Consider the following 20,210-nt stretch of genomic DNA (forward strand, 5'->3'; position numbering starts at 1 on the left):
AACTTTCAAGTTGGTTTAGAAATTAGTCTAAATGCCAATCCTGGTTTTCCACTGATTTGTAGTGGTTAAGGAGCTAATGTCAAAGATTTATATGTCTCAGTCTCCTTTCTTTAAATGGGGTTGAATTGATTCTTCTTACTTGGGAGGATCAAACAGTGATAACCATAAAGTTTTGAAAAATATAAAGTGCTCCAAATTAAGGTGGTGATATTTGTGATAACACTTGAAGATGCAACCTAAAGTCCCTAAACATGGTGTCTTCCTAAGTGTTGAAGTTAGTATATACAAAAACCATCATTTCACAAATCTAAACTACTCAAACTGTCCGCTACTCAGAAGGTGAAAGAAAGGGCATAAAGACATTGGCTTTAATAATGTTAAATCTGCCAGGTCTTCTGTTTGCTAGTGGAGAAGTACAAATAGAGAAATGGTAATGCTAAAAGATTGTGCGGGGAAGGCAAGGGAAAAACAGGTCATAACCTGTTAACCTGCCCTTAGTATGTTGGATTCCATTGATTAGAGAAAAGAAACACCTTGAGAAGACAAAGTGCCTCAGGTTGATTGTATTCATTCTTATTTCTATGCTGCTGTTCTTGACAGACCTGCCTTGGTAAATGCATGTATTTTTTTAAAGTAGCACAGATTTTTGGAACAAGATGGTGAAGGTTGAGCTAAAGTTAAGTGCAAACTGTACATTATAATCCATTTGTTTATTTGGTTTTTGAATCCCAAATGAACCATTGAGCTCAGAAAAGAGCAAAGTGGGTTGACAAATTGATTTTTTTTGAAAAGGACAAAAGTTCATTTGGTACAGTCGGAAAGAAAGTGCTGCCAGATTTACTGTGTAACTACTGCAAATGTGGGTTTATATAATTTTTGAGATTCATACATAGTCAATTACCAAGGTCTTTGATTCACTTTGTAAACACTGATCAGTCAATAAAGTACAGAGAGATGAATTGGCTTGAGTTACATTTTCCATACTCAGAATGGTAAAATCTAGAATAGAAATCCAGTGGCTCAAATTGGCTACAATTTCTGAGTGCCTACTCTGTCTCAATTGTGGAAAAATTTTTTTAAAGACTATATCTTTTCATAAGTGGCCTTAAGAACAAAAGAATATGGAAAGTAAAATATTAATACAAATATTTAAAGACTAGCTAAAGAGAACAATTGATGAGCTGCAGCCGACAGTGTGTTATTGATTATCAAAATGAATTATAGATATTCAAGGAGGGAATTGTCACTTTTAAGCTAGGGTTCTCAGGAAAGGGTATCATGAGGGAAGTAAGATTTGAGCCTGAAATTCATGATTGAATAAAAATATGGATAGTGAAGATGTAGATTAAAAAGAATGAGTAAAAATGTAGAGGTAGAAAGTTGTAAGACATATTTGAGAGGTGATAAAATATTTTTATGTAGGATGCTGTGGTATGATCAGCTTGAAAGGAAGGTTAATGGTTTCTAGATCAAAAAATTAAATGAGAACAGACTTAGATACTCAACACATTTACGTCTGGGAAGGAGGAAGAAGCATGGATATGTCATGTGTGATACCTCCAGCTTTGCTGGCTCAAGCAGGTATACAGCCATAGTATTATCATGTGGCGTAAGATGAAACTTTGAATATTATCTCTCCAACCAGCTCACTTTATAGAGAAACAAAGCTTATAGAGCTTCAGTCTCAGTCTCCTAGGTCTCTCATTCCAGGTCACTATTTGCCAAGGGTTTGTGAAGGAAAACAGTTAAAGGGTCAAGGTGAGCGATGATCATTGCAGATCAGAGGTAGGAAATCTGCTGGAGTATGCTGTACCCAGAAATCACCCAATACCTGTAGGATGAAGAGAAACATCACTGAGTTGCAGCGATGGCCCAACTGAAATGAATGCAAATCTTTAGGATATACACAACACGCTCCCTTTCTCCCACAAAGCACTGAATCTCAAGAACACAAAACAGAAAGCAGGTGATAGTTGTGATTCAAGGTTGAAGATGGGTGTGACAAGCCTGGTGGAACTTTAAAGAAGCAAGAAAGTCTAAACTATCAATTCCAGGAAGGCAAAGACCTTTTCTGTCTTGTTCACTGTTATATCCCAGCGTCTAGAACAGTACCCGGCACATAGTAGCTGTTCGGTAAATATTTATTGTATATTGATTGTATAAATGTTTTTGTGAGGCCTCATTGAAGTAGCTGAATCATGAAATTTACAGTGGGTGCAAAATGATGACTAATCAGAGAGGACCTGTCTAATAATGGTTTTGAGTGTTCCAAGACTAGAGTTCCTTGCAAGAGCAGAGAAATGATGATGTTGTGAATGAGGATACAGTGGGTTAGAGGAGGAAGATGTGTAATGAAGAAGGTACAATATAAGAGAAGAAACTAAGATATTGAAGAAAAGTATGCAATGATGCTGTCGAGGATACAGCCATCCTGGGTTACGAATTTTACAAAGCACTAACAATAAATTAACAGAGATGAAATAAGCATTTGGAAGGCTAATTCAATTGAGATCTTTTGTGACTTGATAATTCTATGATTTTAAACCAAACAGGTTGTAAACTGAAGGCATAGGTAATTTTTAGGATTATTTCTTACCTAAGGTTATATGATCCAATGAATCAATGTGGCAATCACTGATAATAGTCCTCTCAGAACTTCTTTGGGGCACTCTTGTTTGTTCCCTGAAATGGGAAACAAATCCTAGAGAGAAATAGTGGATTAGTCCTATTATGGTGGTTAAGTGTATGCACTTTGAAATTCCATAAAATGGGGATTATACTAGCTACCTCACAGATCTGTTACCCAGATAAAGTAAAATTACATATATTTTAATGGCCCAGCAGAGCTATCAGCCATGAAAAGACTTGAAGGAAACTTAAATGTGTGTTGTTAAATGGAATAAGCCAATCAGAAAAGGCTACAGACATACTGTGTGATTCCAACTATATGATATTCTGGAAAACTCAAAGCTGTAGAGACATAAAAACATCAGTGATTGCCAGGGTTTTGGCGTAAGGAGAGGGAAGGGATAAATGAGTGGAGCAGGTGGGGTTTTTAGGGCAGTGAAGCTATTCTGTATGATGGTACTATGGTGAATATATGACATTCGGTATTTGGTGAAACCTATGAAACTGTGCAACAAAGAGTGAACCTTAATGTAAACTATGAACTTTAGTTAATCATAATGCATGAATATTGGTTTGTCAGTTGGAACAAATGTACCACACTACTGCAAGATGTTCCTAAGTTTCCTAGGGCTGCCATAACAAAGTACCACACACTAGTTGGTTTATAATAACAGTAATTTCTTGTCCCACTGTTATGGAGAGTTGAAGTTTGAAATGGAGGTGTCAGCATGGCCAGGCTCCCTCTGAATGCACTGGGGAAGGGTTTGTCCCATTTCTCTTTCTCAGCTTTCTGGTGGCCTTAGGTCTTCCTTGTCTCCATTTTCTCATGGCATCTCACCATGTCTTCACATTATCTCCCCTCTGTGTGTGTCTGTCTCTGTGCCAAATTTCCCCTTTTCATAAGGACACCATCATATTGGATAAGGGACCACCCTAATCACCTCAACTTGACTACATCTGCAAAGACTCTATTGCCAAATGCAGGAGAAAATGTGGGCAGGAGTTGGGGAGGGGGGAATATATGGAAACTCTGTACTCTCGATTCGCTTTTTTTCTGCTCTAAGAAATAAGTCTATTCATTAAAAATGTTAAAGGCTTAAAAAAAAGCCTGCCACATAGTACATATTCAATAAATGTTAGTTCCTTTTGGATGCTGCATTAACTTATTCAGTGCCCCTGACACAACAGATTTTATTCTTCTTGCATTCCAAGATCAATATTGGCACTGCCCAAAAAGTAGATAAGACTTAGCTTCTTCCACATGGCCTTGTCCCTAAGTGTTGAGTGCTGGGTTAGCCACCTACTCACAAACATCTCCTGCCTTGACTGCATTTACACACGTGCTCATGCACAGGTGACACAGGTGAGCATACCCACACACACCTAAAATGGCTTATCTGCCACCAACACTGACCCAAACAAAAGCAGAAACTTACTAGTTCTCCTTATAAAGGCATCACAGGAAATATCTATAGTGAGGGCTACATGCCCATAGAGGGAAAAAGAAAAACAGCAAAAACTATGTGAATATAAAACATAATACATTTCTTGGTTGAAAGATGCACATCAGCTATTGAACTAAATTTTTAAAGGAAAAGAGCCATAAATTGATTTTAATAAATATAAATATACTTTCATTTCCGACATAGGGTGGGAGACAGAGAAGAAAAAAAAGTGACAAAGAAAGAGAAAATTTTTTTTAATGTCAGGAGAAATACCACTCAATATTCTGCCTTTGAAAAGAGGCAGAGAAAAAAAAGCAAGGAGGAAGGAAAGGAAAGAGAGGAAAGTCCCAGAAGCCCTGGCGTGGTGGTAAGATGCAGGACACGCCTCTTGTCACATCATGCCAATCCCCTGGGCCGCAGGCTCGTGGCTTTGTTCAAAAAGAAGGGCGGGCCGGGTGAGGTGGCTCATGCCTGTAATCCCAGCACTTTGGGAGGCCGAGGGGAGGATCACCTGAGGTCAGGAGTTAGAGATCAGCCTGGCCAACATGGTGAAACCCCGTCTCTACTAAAAATAAAAATTAGCCGGGTGTGGCGGTATACACCTGTAATCCCAGGTACTCGGGAGGCTGAGGCAGGAGAATTTCTCGAACCTGGGAGGCAAAGGCTGCAGTGAGCCGAGATCGCGCCATTGCACTCCAGCCTGGGTGACAAGAGTGAAACTCCATCTCAAAAAAAAAAAAAGGAAGGGCAGTGTGTTTGGTGATTTGAAATCTTTTTTCTTTCCTTTTTTTTTTTGAGATGGCGTCTCGCTCTGTCGCTCAGACTGGAGTGAAGTGGCCCAATCTCAGCTCACTGCAACCCCCACCTCACGAGTTCAAGTGATTCTCCTGCCTCAGCCTCCTGAGTAGCTAGGATTATAGGCACCTGCCATCACACCCAGCTAATTTTTTGTGTGTTTAGTAAAGATGGGGTTTCACCGTGTTGGCCAGGCTGGTCTCGAACTCCTGACCTCAAGTGATCCACCCACCTTGGCCTCCCAAAGTGCTGGGATTACAGACATGAGCCACTGCATCTGGCCTGAAACCTTTAACACTGACTTGTTTCTTAATCATGGCAGTGTAGGCATGCCCTGTTTTAAAAGAAAATCCAATCTATGAGAATCCATATTGAAAACACAGACATATCCATAGTTAATGACATCTGCCTCTGTTAAGGTTTTTGTTTTTCCTCTCTTTACAAAAGAAGTCACCTCAGTAAATCTTTCAATAGCATGACCACAATCCCTCCTCCAGCACAAAAATTTAGATTTTCATAAAACTCTCCGAGAACCCATCTGTCACAAACATCAATACTTAGCTCTTTCACACTACTCTATTTGTGACACCCAGAGCCTCACGACTGATGGAATCACCCTGTCTTGACTTTTCATCCCTTCATTGGTTGAGAGTTTGTTTCCTAACCAATGTTGCTGAAAAGAATTCAGCACTGAGTAGGGGTAGGGCAGGAAATGAGGGATTACTGCCTGGGGAGGTAGAAGAGAAAAAAAAAAATCACTTACCATTCTACCTAGACATGTCTCCTCTTACACAGGAAAGATGCTAGAGAAGGGCTGAAAAGCTCTGTGATATAAGGGTGCAGGGATGAAGGAGGATCTCCAGCCCCATCCTGGGTTGATACTGAGAGCCATTTTCATAAACACATACACCTTGTCTCCCCCACACAAGACACACACACCACCGAGAGTCATACCACATGGTACACAGATGTGGTTTTGCACTTTCCTCTAAGCTACACCCACTCATGTGCACAAAGCCTCACCTAGAAAAGCACTGGTCTGTAGGAAATGGCACACACTCTCTCTCTCCCTCTGGGTGCCCCCACATGTATACTCAGCAGCATTCAAATGGCAGGTAGTTTTTCTATGGCTGGGAAAGAAAAAGTACTCAAGTAAGCAAGAGAAGGTGAGGAGTGGGAGAAGAGAATGGGTAGGAGAAAAAGAATTTGCGTGGGTTAAGAGCCAGTGAGGATGGTCAGCCAAACTGACCTCACGATGTTAGTTTCACTTCCCTTTTAAGTATTCCAAGACACTGCCCGGCTCTGCAGACCATGTGCATCTCCAGCCTGCTTGGAGATATTCATTTCACTGCTCATTAGCACCTCTACCAGAGGTATAGGCTGAGAACCACTGTTGCTGACAAACAGCCAGAATGACTACTTAAATTTGATGAGGTAGGAGCAAAAACCAGACAGAGGCTTAGAGGATGCTCTTCAAGCTACTTGGATAAATTTTAAAAGGTAAAATTGTTTGCTTATAGACGGACCTCTTTTTCCCATGTCTGTTTGCTATTGCTATAGTTATTCAAGAGGCACTTTATATGCAACAAAAGACCACATGGAAGGAAGAGAAGAGTCTACTCTCCCACTGCACCTGGCATTCGAGTCCACGAGTTTAGACCCTACTGCCCACAGGACTGTCCTCACACACTCCTGCCCTGTGGTCAGAACAGGAGCCTACCCCAGGGAGAAGGGCCCTGGGATGGCCTCTTAGGGAACTCTCAAATCACTTTTTCTTTTTCCATTCAGATAATTATAGACTAGATTGGAAAGTGTAGAAAAATTTCTTTATGGTCGATTAAATAATAAGAAGGAAAATGGGTTGTTTCCTTCATAACTAGCAAAGCCTCGGGAAGTACTCTTGGTAAGAGTAAGATAGATAAACATCAAAAATTTAAAACTCCAAATAAACACCAAGATTTGAATTTCTAAAGATTTATAAGCAGCATTAATAATACCCTAGAGGATAAAAAAGGGGAAAAATTCAAACATTGTATAGTTTTGCTTTTGTTGGCTGAGCTTTTATTTTTGTTTTTGTGGGGTTTTTTTAGAGGGGAAAAAAATCTTTGAAAATAAAATAATTGGACAATTTATTTAAGAAGGTTTCTGAACTTGGCTTCAAAATCTAAGTTTTGTTTTTTGCTCCTTCAAACAAAGATGCCTTCAGGTGTGATGGCTTAGGTTTTGTACAGCTCCTTATTTTTTCACGCAGGGCAAATGGCTCGTCTCATGTGCGCAGAAAGGGCTGGAAAATATTTTTGTGATTCGAGTGCAGCAGAGAGTCTAGGATTCCAGAGGAAGTGGAGGCCTCCCATTCCGCACAGGAAACAATCTTCAAGCAGGCCTTAAATGCCAGATTCCAGGCCGAGTTTAACTAACCACTGACAGCTCTGTAAACAAAGCAAGGACAAAAAGAGCCCGCTTCCCCCTTTCTGGTAGTCATTTTGGGTTTGGGGGCTGCAGGGGAATTCTGGAATACTTGACTCCATGGCACAGAAACGCAGGGGAAACGGGCTCCTCATTTAAAGAGCTGGAAGGGGAAGGTCTTTCCGGAATTAAAACCATCACAGAGGAGGTAGGAAAGGGTAAAATGGTTGGGTTACATCTGTAGAAAAGCAGTGATTTTAGAGCTTGGAAAACGGCTTGATCACCACTTAACTGCTTTTAAAAATGTTGCTTCATGATGTTTATTCATGATGTTACTGCTGCAGTCTTTATTAAAATCCTGATGCTTCTTTGAGAATATGCACATTATATGCCTAGACACTGTATTATTTTATTTCTCGCTTTCACTTTTCTCCTAGTTCCTACATATACCTCTTCTTGCCACTTTTCTGTTTATCATTCCTGTTTTCCTCCTCCTTTGTTCACTTTTTCATAACTTTGGTCTGGGGTTCAGCAAGTTACAAAGAGCAAAATGATTCAGTAGAATTTCAAGTGATTCTACCAATATTTCAAGTCTTCAAAACCTCTCTGTCTCCGGAGGTCTTTTTTAAAGAATAAATAATCTTGGGATCTTACTTATTTGTCTCTAGGAGATTTATGAATGAGACTGAATTTAACTCGGCTCAGGAGTCAGAAATTGATCACTGGCTACCTTATCAGCTTTCTAAGAGTAAAGAAAAATCAGGAGAATGACAAACGGGAAAGAGGGCCCATAATGACTCAGGAGAGGTAACACACTGAGTTATCTATGATATTGACTCTACCTCCTCTCCTTCAGGTCCAGACATCATCTGGTCTCCCTGAACCTGAAATCACACCATGGATGATTTTGAGCGTCGCAGAGAACTTAGAAGGCAAAAGAGGGAGGAGATGCGACTCGAAGCAGAAAGGTAAGGATCTAGGGTGAAAAATACTTGTATTCCCTTATTAACAACGTTGGTTTCAGGCCTCAAAGACCATCCTTCTGAGAGGCCAAATGTGGTCATATCGCACACTAAACTGTTCGCAAAAGTAGTTATGGAAAATTTTTCTGCTAAGACTCTAAATTTAGCATTTAAAAAAGGAAAACAAACAAGGATCAAGAAAAAGAGAGATTTGAGAGGAATCAATTGATAATTGCATATTGATAATTGCATTTAATCAATACCTTTCACATTAGAATGTTTTAAATGACAAAAGTAATGTGTGAATGAAGGTTTAAAAAGCTTATATAATAAGAAATGACAAAAAAATGTCAAGTATTGAATATTGGAACCATTTAGGACATGAGAGTCTTCAATCTAAAAAATATAAAGGCAAAAAGCCCTGGATGAATCTTGTGAAAAATTTTCATTCTTATTAGAAAAGTATCCAACTCTAGGGATCCGCATAGTACAGGTTAATAACGGGCTATGTTACCAAGGAGATTCTGGGTGTAACTGGAAGCTGTTAATGTCCTGTGAGGCCTCTACAGTGGTGACTATGAGGTCAAATTGGGGAGATAAAGCATTGGCATATAAAACCTGGGGCATAAATGCATATTTTAACATTTTAGGCCTCAGAACAAAGGACAGTGTGGTATTTGATGCGACTTAAATCAGATGTTCTTTTGAGAAAGCAGGTTAGGCATTCACAGAGAGAAAAATGTTAAACAATGACCTTAAAATCAAATTGATTTTTTTCCCAGTAACTCCAATGCTCAGATGAAAGATGACACTTTAACGATACCACAGCAGAAAACTGGAAACTTACACCTATAATGAAAAGTATTGTTCTTATGTTCTACTTATTTGCATGGAGAATGCAAAAGCAAAAGATAAAATAACTGCCTATGATAAACTTGGCCAGAGTCAGCTGGCATTCATGAAATGACTAAACATGTCCACAAGGCACTATGGATGGTACCTGCATTCTGTTGGTTCAAATCCTAGCTCTGCCATTTGCAAGCTGTTTGGCCCCGAGCAAATGATTTCTGTTTAAGCCATAGTTGCCTTATATATAAAACAGGCATAATATCTACATAGCCTGCGTGATTGTTGGGAAGATTATTGAGCTTCATAAATAGCCTAGTGAGGTACCTAGCACATAGTAGTTTTTCATAAATGATAGTTTTTCATAAATGATAGCTATTATTATTATTAACCATTATCACTAGCCAAACAAGAAATAGCATAGCAGCATAGCCAGAGCTAAACAATCATGCCAAGAGAAGGAAAGGTAGTCATTATCCTGCAATGGAACTAGTCAGAGAAAGTTTCTTGGTGGAGGTGAGCCATGGAGGAGGTAATGATGGCAATGAAGAGGGAAACGGAGCCTGTCTAGGTGAAGGAATGACACCGGCAAAAGTGCAGAAGTGGAAATAAGAATCCTGGTGCAAGAAACCTGTTGAGTGTTTAAGGGAAAATGGATTGGACTGGTATATCTTGGCTGTTCCTATTTGCCATATAAGGAATAGACAGAGACTTAACAAGGGAGTTATGTGCGATGACACTATGCTGGAGAAACTTATCTACAGTGGACTAGAATATGGGGATACCAGCACTGGAAGAGATAGTATGGTAATGAGGGCCTGAATCAGGTCAGTGAGTATGGAAATGAAGAAAGATCAAATATGAGAGTCTTTACAGAGGGAGAATTAGCAAACCTTTTAGGAGAGCAAAGAACTTATAGACGGTTCCAAAGAATAAATATCTGAGGAGCTGGAAGGAAAGTCTCTGCTTTGTCCCAAATGGAGGATTTCCTTCTTGAATGGTCAGAGGAGCGTGTTTAATTTCAGGTAGAAACCATATCCAAAAGGGGATTTCCTGCAGGCATGTGGAGATAGGAAATTTCACTCTTTGTTCAAAAAGGGAGAGAAATTATTATTAGAGAAATAAATTTGGGCAGACACAGTATGGTGGTGCTAGTACAGAAGCTGAGGGGATATTCCCAAAAAAGCAAGCGTAGAAAAAGTGAGCGGTCATCAAGGTATAATGGAAACCATCAAAGAAGACAACGTACCAGGGAGATGGGGGAGAACCAGGGAGAGTATGAGGCCCAGTGTTGAGTGGACATGGTGGACATGGAAGTCTTGTGGGCAGTGGCCGGGCTCAGTGAACCACACCTCTTATTCCTTCCAATGCTGTGTTATTTCACCTCAGGTTCTCATGATAGTCTACAAAATGTCTTCATCCAACAACTATTTATTAAGCACTAACCAGGTTTAAGTGTGCCAGGATGGGAAAAATAATGGTGGTAAAGAAGTAGACATGGTTCCTGCCTTTATATACCTCACAGCATGCTAGGAAACCAAAGTGTAACAGAATCAGGAAGCAGACAGGCCAGGGTGTAGGGGCAGACCTGATAGAGTTGTGGCTAGAGAGGCTCAGGACTGAGGATGTAGACACTGGGCATCAGGCTAGATTGCCATTGTCAGCTTCTTTCCTTTCCACGTGAACAGGGGTTCAGGGAATCATTGACAGAGGTGTGACAGAACTAAATTGCTGTGGTTAGAGCCATACTGTCATTAGAGTGAATAAACCCAGTTTCTTCAGGTTCAGGACTTTGCTTAAGAATTGACCACACGGCTACATGGTTCGTTCCTTTGACTTTTTTGTTTTGTGTGGAAGAATTTGTCTTCTTTTAATGTCAGATGTAAAAGGAATGTACACAGTAAATCTTAGTTATGTACCCTGAATAACCTAAAATAAACTTACACAAATTAATCCTAACCTTGTTTAATTTATATTTCTGTCTGTATTACTTCTTTTGGGATATTATATTGTTTTCTTTTCTGTTTTTTATTTCTTCTTTCCTTCCTTTTCTTTCTTGCTTCCATTCATTTCCTTCCTTCCTTCCTTCCTCTCTCTCTCTCTCTCTCTCGCTCTTTCTTTCTTCTTAAGAGTAGTACTTACGTAATTCCTTATACTTGTACTAAGTTTACCTTTCCATGTTTCAAGGTGAGCCTTCTAGTTCTGCTATTCTGAGATTTGGTAAGCCCATGCCCACCCTTCAGGATTTTGTAAAATCTGATCATTTATGGGAATAGTGAAAGTCAGGTTTCATGGTTCAGCCAGCTCTGGTGGGAAAGTGCAGGGTGTGTGCAGGATACAGGTGGCCAGAAGCTGAAATCAAGGCCATCTAAAATCATGATTTTGATCTGAAGACAAAGGGCACATGAGACCCTGAGCAAGTCCCTCTTCCTTTAGCTCCAGACCTTGGCTTCCTCCTCTAAAATAAGACTAGCCATTTTCTCTGGGGTATTGGTGGTCATTTTAATTTTTTTCTCGCTTTTGGTATTATTGATTTTTCTTTACTACGATCATATGTTACTTTATTTAAAGCCAAATAAAAATGAAGGCAATTTTCTGTTTTGAAAAAAAATAATTCTATGGCCCTATGCAGTATACCTGAGCCCAGATGGGAGAAGACTTAACTTCTCTTTGAATTTAGGGAACTAAAAGAAAGATTTCATCCCTGATCTGGAGGGCAGTTACCAACTACTGGAAATAGAGTGGCTCCAAGGCTCAGAGCTGCAGATTCATTTACTTACTGTCAACACATTTTTACTGGGCATCTATTCCACTACAAGCTCTATTTTGGGTACTGAGAATAGACCCACAGAGTAACAGTGTTGGGAAGTGTGTGCTTAGTGCTTTTCAACCTATCTAAAATGAAGAAAAGATCAAGAAATTATACTTTTATATCCTCAAACATAACATGTACCCCGTATGGGTTCATACTTATTAAAGATGACCCACAGCCTTTGTACACTTCACCCCTGCAGACAGTGTGGGGGATGGGGTATACTGCAGAGAAGAAAAAGTCCATTGACTTTCCTTACCCATAAAAGCTTTTCAAATAAAAATACCCTGTTATTTTTATTTAATTAGTATTGAGTTTGATTGCCAGATGCAGTTTTACTTTGAAATGATAAATAATTTAAAACTTGTACTTTTACCCGGTGTTATAACCACAGATTAAAATAAAGCGAATTTTTACACATTTTATTCTTAAGAAATAGACCTTTTCAAAGACTATTTTGCAAGCTAATTGCAGGCTTTGTGCCATGCTGGCTTGCATGTGCTTAGGACTGGCATTTATTCACTGCATCCGAGCTGTCCTGAGACTCTGTCATCCACATATCTCCTTCTAAGGGTTTTAGCCCAGTTCATTTCAAATAACCTCGACTGCAAACGTAGTGCATCAAAAACGTTCTTCCAGCTGGGCGCAGTGGCTCACGCCTGTAATCCCAGCACTTTGGGAGGCTGAGGTGGGCGGTCAGGAGTTCGAGACCACCCTGGCCAACATGAAGAAACCCCGTCTGTACTAAAAATACAAAAAGTAGCTAGGCGTGGTGGTGGGTGCCTGTAATCCCAGCTACTCTGGAGGCTGAGGTAAGGAGAATCGCTTGAACCTGGGAGGCAGAGGGTGCAGTGAGCCGAGATTACGCCACTGCACCCCAGCCTAAGTGACGGAGTGAGACTCGGTCTCAAAAAAAAAAAAAAAAAAAAACTTCCTTCTTTGTCTTGCCCCTTAGCCTGTGCAGCTTTTATGCCATTACCTCATCCCTCCTTGTCTTCCATTTGGCTTTCTCACTCTGAGTTCTTGAGATAAGGTCTTTAGATTTGGCAAAAAGGAAGGAAGTACTTCATTTTGTCATAAAAAGAAATACAGATGCTGAATACCTACAAAATGCAAGATACTATACCGAACCATAGGAATCAGTGGCCACCAGTAGAGATAGTATCCCAGTAGTCACTAAGCTCCTATTCTAAGGGAATTAGTAACTTTAGAGCAATCGTGACCAAAAGAGGGAGAAAAAAAATTCAGTAGGCAGAATGGAATGAGCAGTAATCAGTGAAAATCCTTAATGCATTGTTTCTAAGCAAAAGGCACTATTTGCTCACATCTCAAATTAAACTATATTTTAAAAGCAATTACTCATTTGAACAAACAGATAAAAATTTAGTTTTGCTGTTTATTATTCTCCACCAATCTCAGGGGAGTAAAAAGTTAAATAGATACATTCTGGCCGGATGCAATGGCTCACTCCCGTAATCCCAGCATTTTGGGAGGCCAAGGCAGGCAGATCACTTGAGGTCAGGAGTTCGAAACCAGCCTGGCCAACATGGTGAAACCCTGTCTCTACTAAAAATACAAAAAAAAATTCGCTGGGCATAGTGGCTGGTGCCTGTAATCCCAGCTACTCGGGAAGCTGAGGCAGGAGAATCACTTGAACCTGGGAGGCAGAGGTGGCATTGAGCCACGATCACGCCACTGCACTACAAGCTGGGTGACAGAGCAAAAAAACAAAACAAAACAAAACAAAACAAAACAAACACTATATTCTGCTTCCCTTTCTGTTTCTTTTATTTCAATCCCTCTCCTCTGCCTTCATCTCTGTATTCCTTGGTGCACCTTCATATGCCTCTTCCCCGGTCCACGTGCATCTTCATCAACACTTGATTTGTTTGTTTCTATGTCTCTTCCCATCTGCACTCCTAATCTGTCTGCTCTGGATTATGTGTGGATGTGCTGTTGCATCACCAGGAAATACATACTTCTGGCCAGGAAAGAGGGAGAGAGAAACCCAGTTCTCTTCCTGTTCAGCAAGTATAAAAAAGTGCTAGACATTTTATGTGTGTCTAGTGAAGACGGACCGCCGCCGGCCCCAGAATTAGCTATGTCTGAATGGAACATTGATGCTGTATATGAATGAGGCAACCCCAAGACACATAATGATGGCAGGCAGTACAGTTGGCAGTTAAGGGCATGAGCTTTTAGCACTGGGCAGCTATAGTGTCATATCCCAGCTCTGCCACTTATTAACTATGGGATCTACCAAATTATTCAATCTTTCAAATATTTTGTATCCTCCCTTACAAAAATGGGGGTAGTAAAAGTATCCACCTCACTGGGTTTTTGTGGGGATGTAAAAAGGTAAGACATGAAAGTATTAACACAGTGTTATTCATCTAATAAACATTCAATAAACTCATTATTAATTATTATCTAATTTGATTCTCTACAACATGGAAATAAAAAAATAAAAATATGAAAGGCTTGTGGATTGTTTTGCACATCATAGACGGTACAAGAACCATAGGCAAGATGAAAGGCAGGAATTCGTGACTGACTGAAGAGCTTTGAGTGGCTATGATCGGTAACAGTTTTTGAGGAAGGACTGTGTTGTCTCAGCTGGAAGAATTAGCACCAGTTTAAGTTATTTTTAAAAATTTGGCTGAAAGAATGTTGAGCTGTAGTGTATTTTCTTTTTTTCTTTTTTTTTTTTTTTGTTTTTTTTTTTTGTTTTTGTTTTTTTGAGATGGAGTCTCACTTTGTCGGCCAGGCTGGAGTGCAGTGGTACCATCTTGGCTCACTGCAATCTCTGCCTCCCAGGTTCAAGCGATTCTCCTGCCTCAGCCTCTCGAGTAGGCACACGCCACCACACCCAGCTAGTTTTTGTATTAATTAGAGAGGAGGTTTCACCATGTTGGCCAGGCTGGTCTCAAACTCCTGGCCTCAAGTGCTCCACCGGCCTCAGCCTCCCAAAGTACTGGGATTACAGGCATGAGGAGCTGTGATGTATTTTCTGAGAAACCAACAGTGATGCTTTTATCCATGAGAAAATCTCCAGCAGACATATTTGGCCGACACTGGGCTTGGTTCCCCAACAAATGGCTCTCTCACTTTCCAAGATGTGCTCATTACGTTCACAGCATCTGCTTTCTGCACCCAACATGAGTTCCTCTCACTGATCAGAAGAAAGGCCCCTATTGTAGAGTTACGTTATCAGATTCAGAAGCTTACAGACATAAATAAAGGGAATGAAAACACTTGCTGTTGTCATCATTCATACATTTTTATGGGCTTCTGAAATGGCTTGATGATTAGACATTTGAAAGTAAATATTTTTACTACAGTATAAAAAGAAGCAATTTTTTAAAATCCATCGGGTCTCTAAAGTCCCCTCTCAGAACTGTATCACTGAGACTTTTTTACATGATTTAACAGAAACAGCCAATCAATGATTATACAACACACAACCCCTCACACACGCAAACCCAACACTTATTCAAAATGCTTAGCATCAGGACCTTGACATTTTTAAATAAAATCTTTTAAAATGAAATTACTGTTATTTTATCATCAGAACATTATTTTCCATTAAGAAGTTAAATACGATATTCCTTTGAAACTATCTAAATTATCAAAGTAACTAGATTTGCTCAAAATTTCCCTTCAGTTCTCTCAGAAAACTGATCACTCCAGGGGACAAAAGAAAGTTAGAATTTGCCATCTAGTTTTCTACTTTTATTTTTTATTTTTTGTAGAGATGTGGTCTCGCCGTGTTGCGCAGTCCAGTCTCAAACTCCTGGACTCAAGCAATCCTCCCACCTCGGCCTCCCAAAGTTCTGAGGTTACAGGCGTGAGTCACCACATACTTTCAAATTAAAAGATCTGTCACTGGGCGAGGTGGCTCACGCCTGTAATCCCAACACTTTGCGAGGCTGAGCCAGGTGGATCACCTGAGGTCAGGAGTTCGAGACCAGCCTGGCCAACATGGTGAAACCCCATCTCTACTAAAAATACAAAAAATAAGCTGGGCGTGGCAGTGGGCGCCTGTAATCCCAGCTACTCAGGAAGCTGAGACAGGAGAATTGCTTGAACCCGGGAGGTGGAGGTTGCAGTGAGCTGAGATCACGCCATTGCACTCCAGCCTGGGCAACAAGAGCGAATGCTTTGCTCACCCCTTAAACCAGCCGTGAGCCCAGATTTTCGTCGCCGTGGGACAGACAAGAACCCTGTCTTTAGCTGAACTAAGGAAAGTCCTGCAACAGCAATAGACTAAACAAAGACTATTGTGCCTAGTTGAACTATTTTTTATGCTTCTTCAGGTAAATTGCTTATATGTGTAGGCAAAGTCATTGCTTTGTTTGCCCTCAGAAAATCTCCTGTGTTATTCCCATTTAACAGAAAAATAGAAACAGAGAAGATCGAGTTTCCCTGCTTAAGGCAAAGAAGGCTGTTGATGTGACTATTCTTGACTTTTCACTGGACTTTTTTCAACGAGACTGTACATCATTAGGACAGGAACTTAGTCACATCATCACTCTTAAAAACTTAAGGCTGTCTCTGACCTTATGAATCATCTTCTGCAGGGGAACGTTATGTATTCAGTTTTGGACCACACACTATTTTTGAGGCACTGATGAAAGCTCTGGACCCTCCTCCAAGAAAAATGCACATATGCACCCATCAAACTTGGCACTTACATTCAGTGGCATCATGAACCTCCGTCCGCAGACCTCCTGGGGGCCGATGCCTTCTGGCCAAGAATCCCTGATCTAATGAATTTTAAAACTGCCTGTTAAATATTAAGAAACTCAAGCCTAGGAGACATATCCCCTTAAGATCACCCAGTTAAGCTGTCTGCATAATGTGGGCCCCTGGACAAACAAAGCCATCCTGATCTTGCTGTATGTAAAAAAGTCTATGGCTATTGATTAGGAAAATAAAGCATATTTTGGAAAAGAGTGTTTCTACAATGTACTGCATGTAGAGTGCTTTCTAAAACTTAAAAACTGTTTATGGATAATATTTCTAAATAAAGGAGATTAGGTCAGATTACAGTGAGTAAAGTGAAAAATAAAGAAAGATGAGTGGATAGGCAGAATGATACCAGTTAATAGTCAGGAACTGGGAATCAAACTTTGGCATCTTTGTCAACAAGAACAAAAAAACTATGGTGATTTACTACAATCCCATTTTCCATCAATTTTGGAAGTCTTTTATTTGGTATATGTTGTGTTAGCATGATTTCTTCAAACAAAGCTTAATTATGAAACTAAGTTATGTAGGATTTCTCCATTCTTACCAGTTTTTAGAAAATTCATCAAATGACTTTTCTTTCTAAATATGAAAAAGATAAGAACTGATTTGATTCCTAACAGAGAAACTTATATTTTACATTTATCACTACTATCTTTGGGGAGGATGGGACAGATTTGGAGTGGGACAGGTGCCTTTCAGAGAGTAGGATCTAGAGTCATGAAGACTTAGATTCAAATCCCAGAATCCCAGCTGGATTCAAAATGGTTGTTCTACTCTGCCTCTCTCAGCCCATTTCATCAAGTGGAACATGGCCATCGAAACAGTTCTTCCTTATAAGGTTTAATGCAGATTATAAAGCACTTAGTAGTCCCTAAAACATGACTAGTGCTCAGTCTGTTACCTCTTGTTGCTGTTTTTCTGCTGGCTGAAGGACATGGTAAGAAAGGCGCTCTCAGAAAAGCCCTCTCTGGGGTCACCTCAGAAACTCAGCCTTTTGGCAGCTACCATCTGGGGTATCACTGAGCAAGGTACAACTCCATGTGTCAGATGGCTCAGTGTCTAATCTTTTCTCTGTTTCAGATCTGTTTTAGCAGCTACCTTGAAAGTGATGGGAGAATTATGGATATAAAGGTCTCCCTGTAAAAAGAAAATTTACCTTTTTATTATTAAGAGTTCTTTTCCATTTTCCCTACTTGTTTGAAATCAAGACAAAAGCATGCAATAGTCTGGTACATATCAAGGTCTTTGTCACAATGATATATGCATATGTGTATGTATGTATATAATTTAATTAATCATGTATGGTCAGCTCTCCATACCTGAGGATTCAACCAACCCAGATCAAAAATGTAGTTAGGCCTACAATGGTTGCATCTGTGCTAAACATGTACATACTTTTTTCCTTGTCATTATTTCTTAACAATACAGTATAACAACTATGTACATAGCATTTATATTCCCCTGCTGATACTGAGGGATGACTATATTTAAAATACTCTTTTTGCCTTGTGAAATTATCATTTCTCTTTTCATATTGCATAATCTATGGTTTCATTACCATTAAAGCATCAACCAGAAGCTTCTCAATGCCAACATTATATATAAATATTGTAATAATAACATAAGGAAAATCATAGGCCTAATTGTTACAAAATGATTTTGAAAAACTGTATCCCAAATTACTAATTTATTCATTTTAATTATGAAAAAACTGATGCATACAAAGTAATCCTATGTAATATATATGGAAGTTCTAACTCATCCTAATGCGTATCCTATAAACTCACCATACAGCCTAAGACCTAGAACATTTCCAACGCCCCAGTCCCCTCTCCAATCCCTTCCCTTCACCTCCCCACCCCCAGAGGTAACCAGTGTCCTGAATAATTCATTTATTTTAAAATAAAATTTGAAATGAGATCATACGAATTTAGGTACTAGCTTCTCCAGGGCCCTGGGATCCAGGCATTCCAAAGATTCTCTCCAGACTCTCAGGTAAAGGTGTCAGTGAGAGCCCACTTCCCTTAGAGGGCAAGAAGTTTGTCTTTCTAAACACACAGGACAGGCTGGGCATGGTGGCTCCTGCGTGTAATGTCAGCACTTTGGGAGGCTGAGGCGGGCAAATCACTTGAAGTCAGGAGTTTTAGACTAGCCTGGGCAACATGGCGAAACCTCTTCTCTACTAAAAATACAAAAATTAGCCGGGCATAGTAGTGGGCGCCTGTAATTCCAGCTACTGGGGAGGCTGAGGCAGGAGAATCACTTGAAACCAGGAGGCAGAGGTTGCAGTGAGCCGAGATCGCACCACTGCATTCCAGCCTGGGTGATAGAGCGAGACCCTGCCTCAAGAAAAAATAAAAATAAACACACAAGATAAACGTTCTTATGCTGTCTAAAGCTGTAAGAAGTATACAGTGTGAACAAAGAATTCTCATCAAAATAAAATAAAAATATAGACCAGGTGCAGTGGCTCACTCCTTTGGGATCCCAACACTTTGGGAGGCTGAGGTGGGAGGATCACTTGAGCCCAGAAGTTTGAGACCAGCCTGAGCAACATAGGAAGACCTCATCTCTACAAATAATAATAATAAAAAAAATAGCTGGATGTGGTAGTGTGTGCATGTAGTACCAGCTACTCTGGAGGCTGAGGTGGGAGGATTACTTGAGCCTGGGAGTTCAAGGCTGCAGTCAGCTGTGAGCCATGATTGCACTACTGCACTCCAGCCTGGACAACAGAGGGAGACCTTGTCTCAAAAAAAAAAAAAAAAAAAAAAAAAGATGTAATGAAAGCTATCCAATACTTATATTGAACCTCTCTCTTTTGCCCTATGGTTTTCTCATTGGCCAGCAGGAGTGACAGATCTGCATTTGCAGCTGTCATTTGGTCAGGTGGAACTGGCAGACAGAAATGATGACTTCAGTTGCTTTCAAGTCTCCCAAGAAGTTCTTGACCTTTATTATCCCAAAGGTCCCTAAATGGTGCTGCAAGAAAGTACCACAGGGCATGAAACATGAGCATGTTGGACCAATGTGGTGGCTGTGTAAGTGGGCTGTGCAAGTGGATTCTCATTCATCTGTGAATCAGGTTAAAGAGGAATCATGTGCATATTTTGTGAATAAAATCAGTTCTTTCCACTAGTTTGCTATCTAATGAGCACTATTCATCAGCAGTGGAAAATCAGTTTTTAGCCTATCCTAAACCTGCATTAACACAGACTGTTTTTGAATTTTTAATCATTTATTCAGGAACATTAGTAAAGTACAACTTTGAATTATTTATAAATAAAGGTTTTGGTTAACATGTTAAATATGTAAGCTACATTCCATGGCTTAGTTTTTAAGTACTGGAGAGTACAACTTTTTTTAAACCTTTTAAATAACTTTAAAAACATTCACTTACATTGAACAGCTTAATTTGTTAATTATAAATCATTTTTATGTATTCACCATTTGAATAAGCTTCTAATGTTTTGCCAGCATGATGGAAGTTACCAGGTAGGTAGACTTGAACATTTTTCAAAATTAAATTTCTTTTAAGGTATTTTATAATTTTTACTGGCCTTA

At 39.8% G+C, this 20,210-nt stretch overlaps 1 protein-coding gene across 16 annotated transcripts in view; it reads left to right on the forward strand.

Annotated features, from left to right (window-relative positions):
- CALD1 (caldesmon 1) overlaps positions 1–20,210 on the forward strand; it is a 225,452-nt gene that overhangs the window by 114,458 nt on the left and 90,784 nt on the right. For all 16 annotated transcript variants that reach the window (XM_055347177.2, XM_055347178.2, XM_055347176.1 and 13 more), the window contains exon 3: positions 8,131–8,242. In XM_055347177.2, the coding sequence (XP_055203152.1) occupies positions 8,172–8,242 (71 nt within the window). In that variant the 5' untranslated portion in view covers positions 8,131–8,171. The remainder of the gene's footprint in view (positions 1–8,130; positions 8,243–20,210) is intronic.

The sequence above is a fragment of the Gorilla gorilla genome, chromosome 6, assembly GCF_029281585.2.
Source record: "Gorilla gorilla gorilla isolate KB3781 chromosome 6, NHGRI_mGorGor1-v2.1_pri, whole genome shotgun sequence".
NCBI classification, from domain to species: domain Eukaryota; kingdom Metazoa; phylum Chordata; class Mammalia; order Primates; family Hominidae; genus Gorilla; species Gorilla gorilla.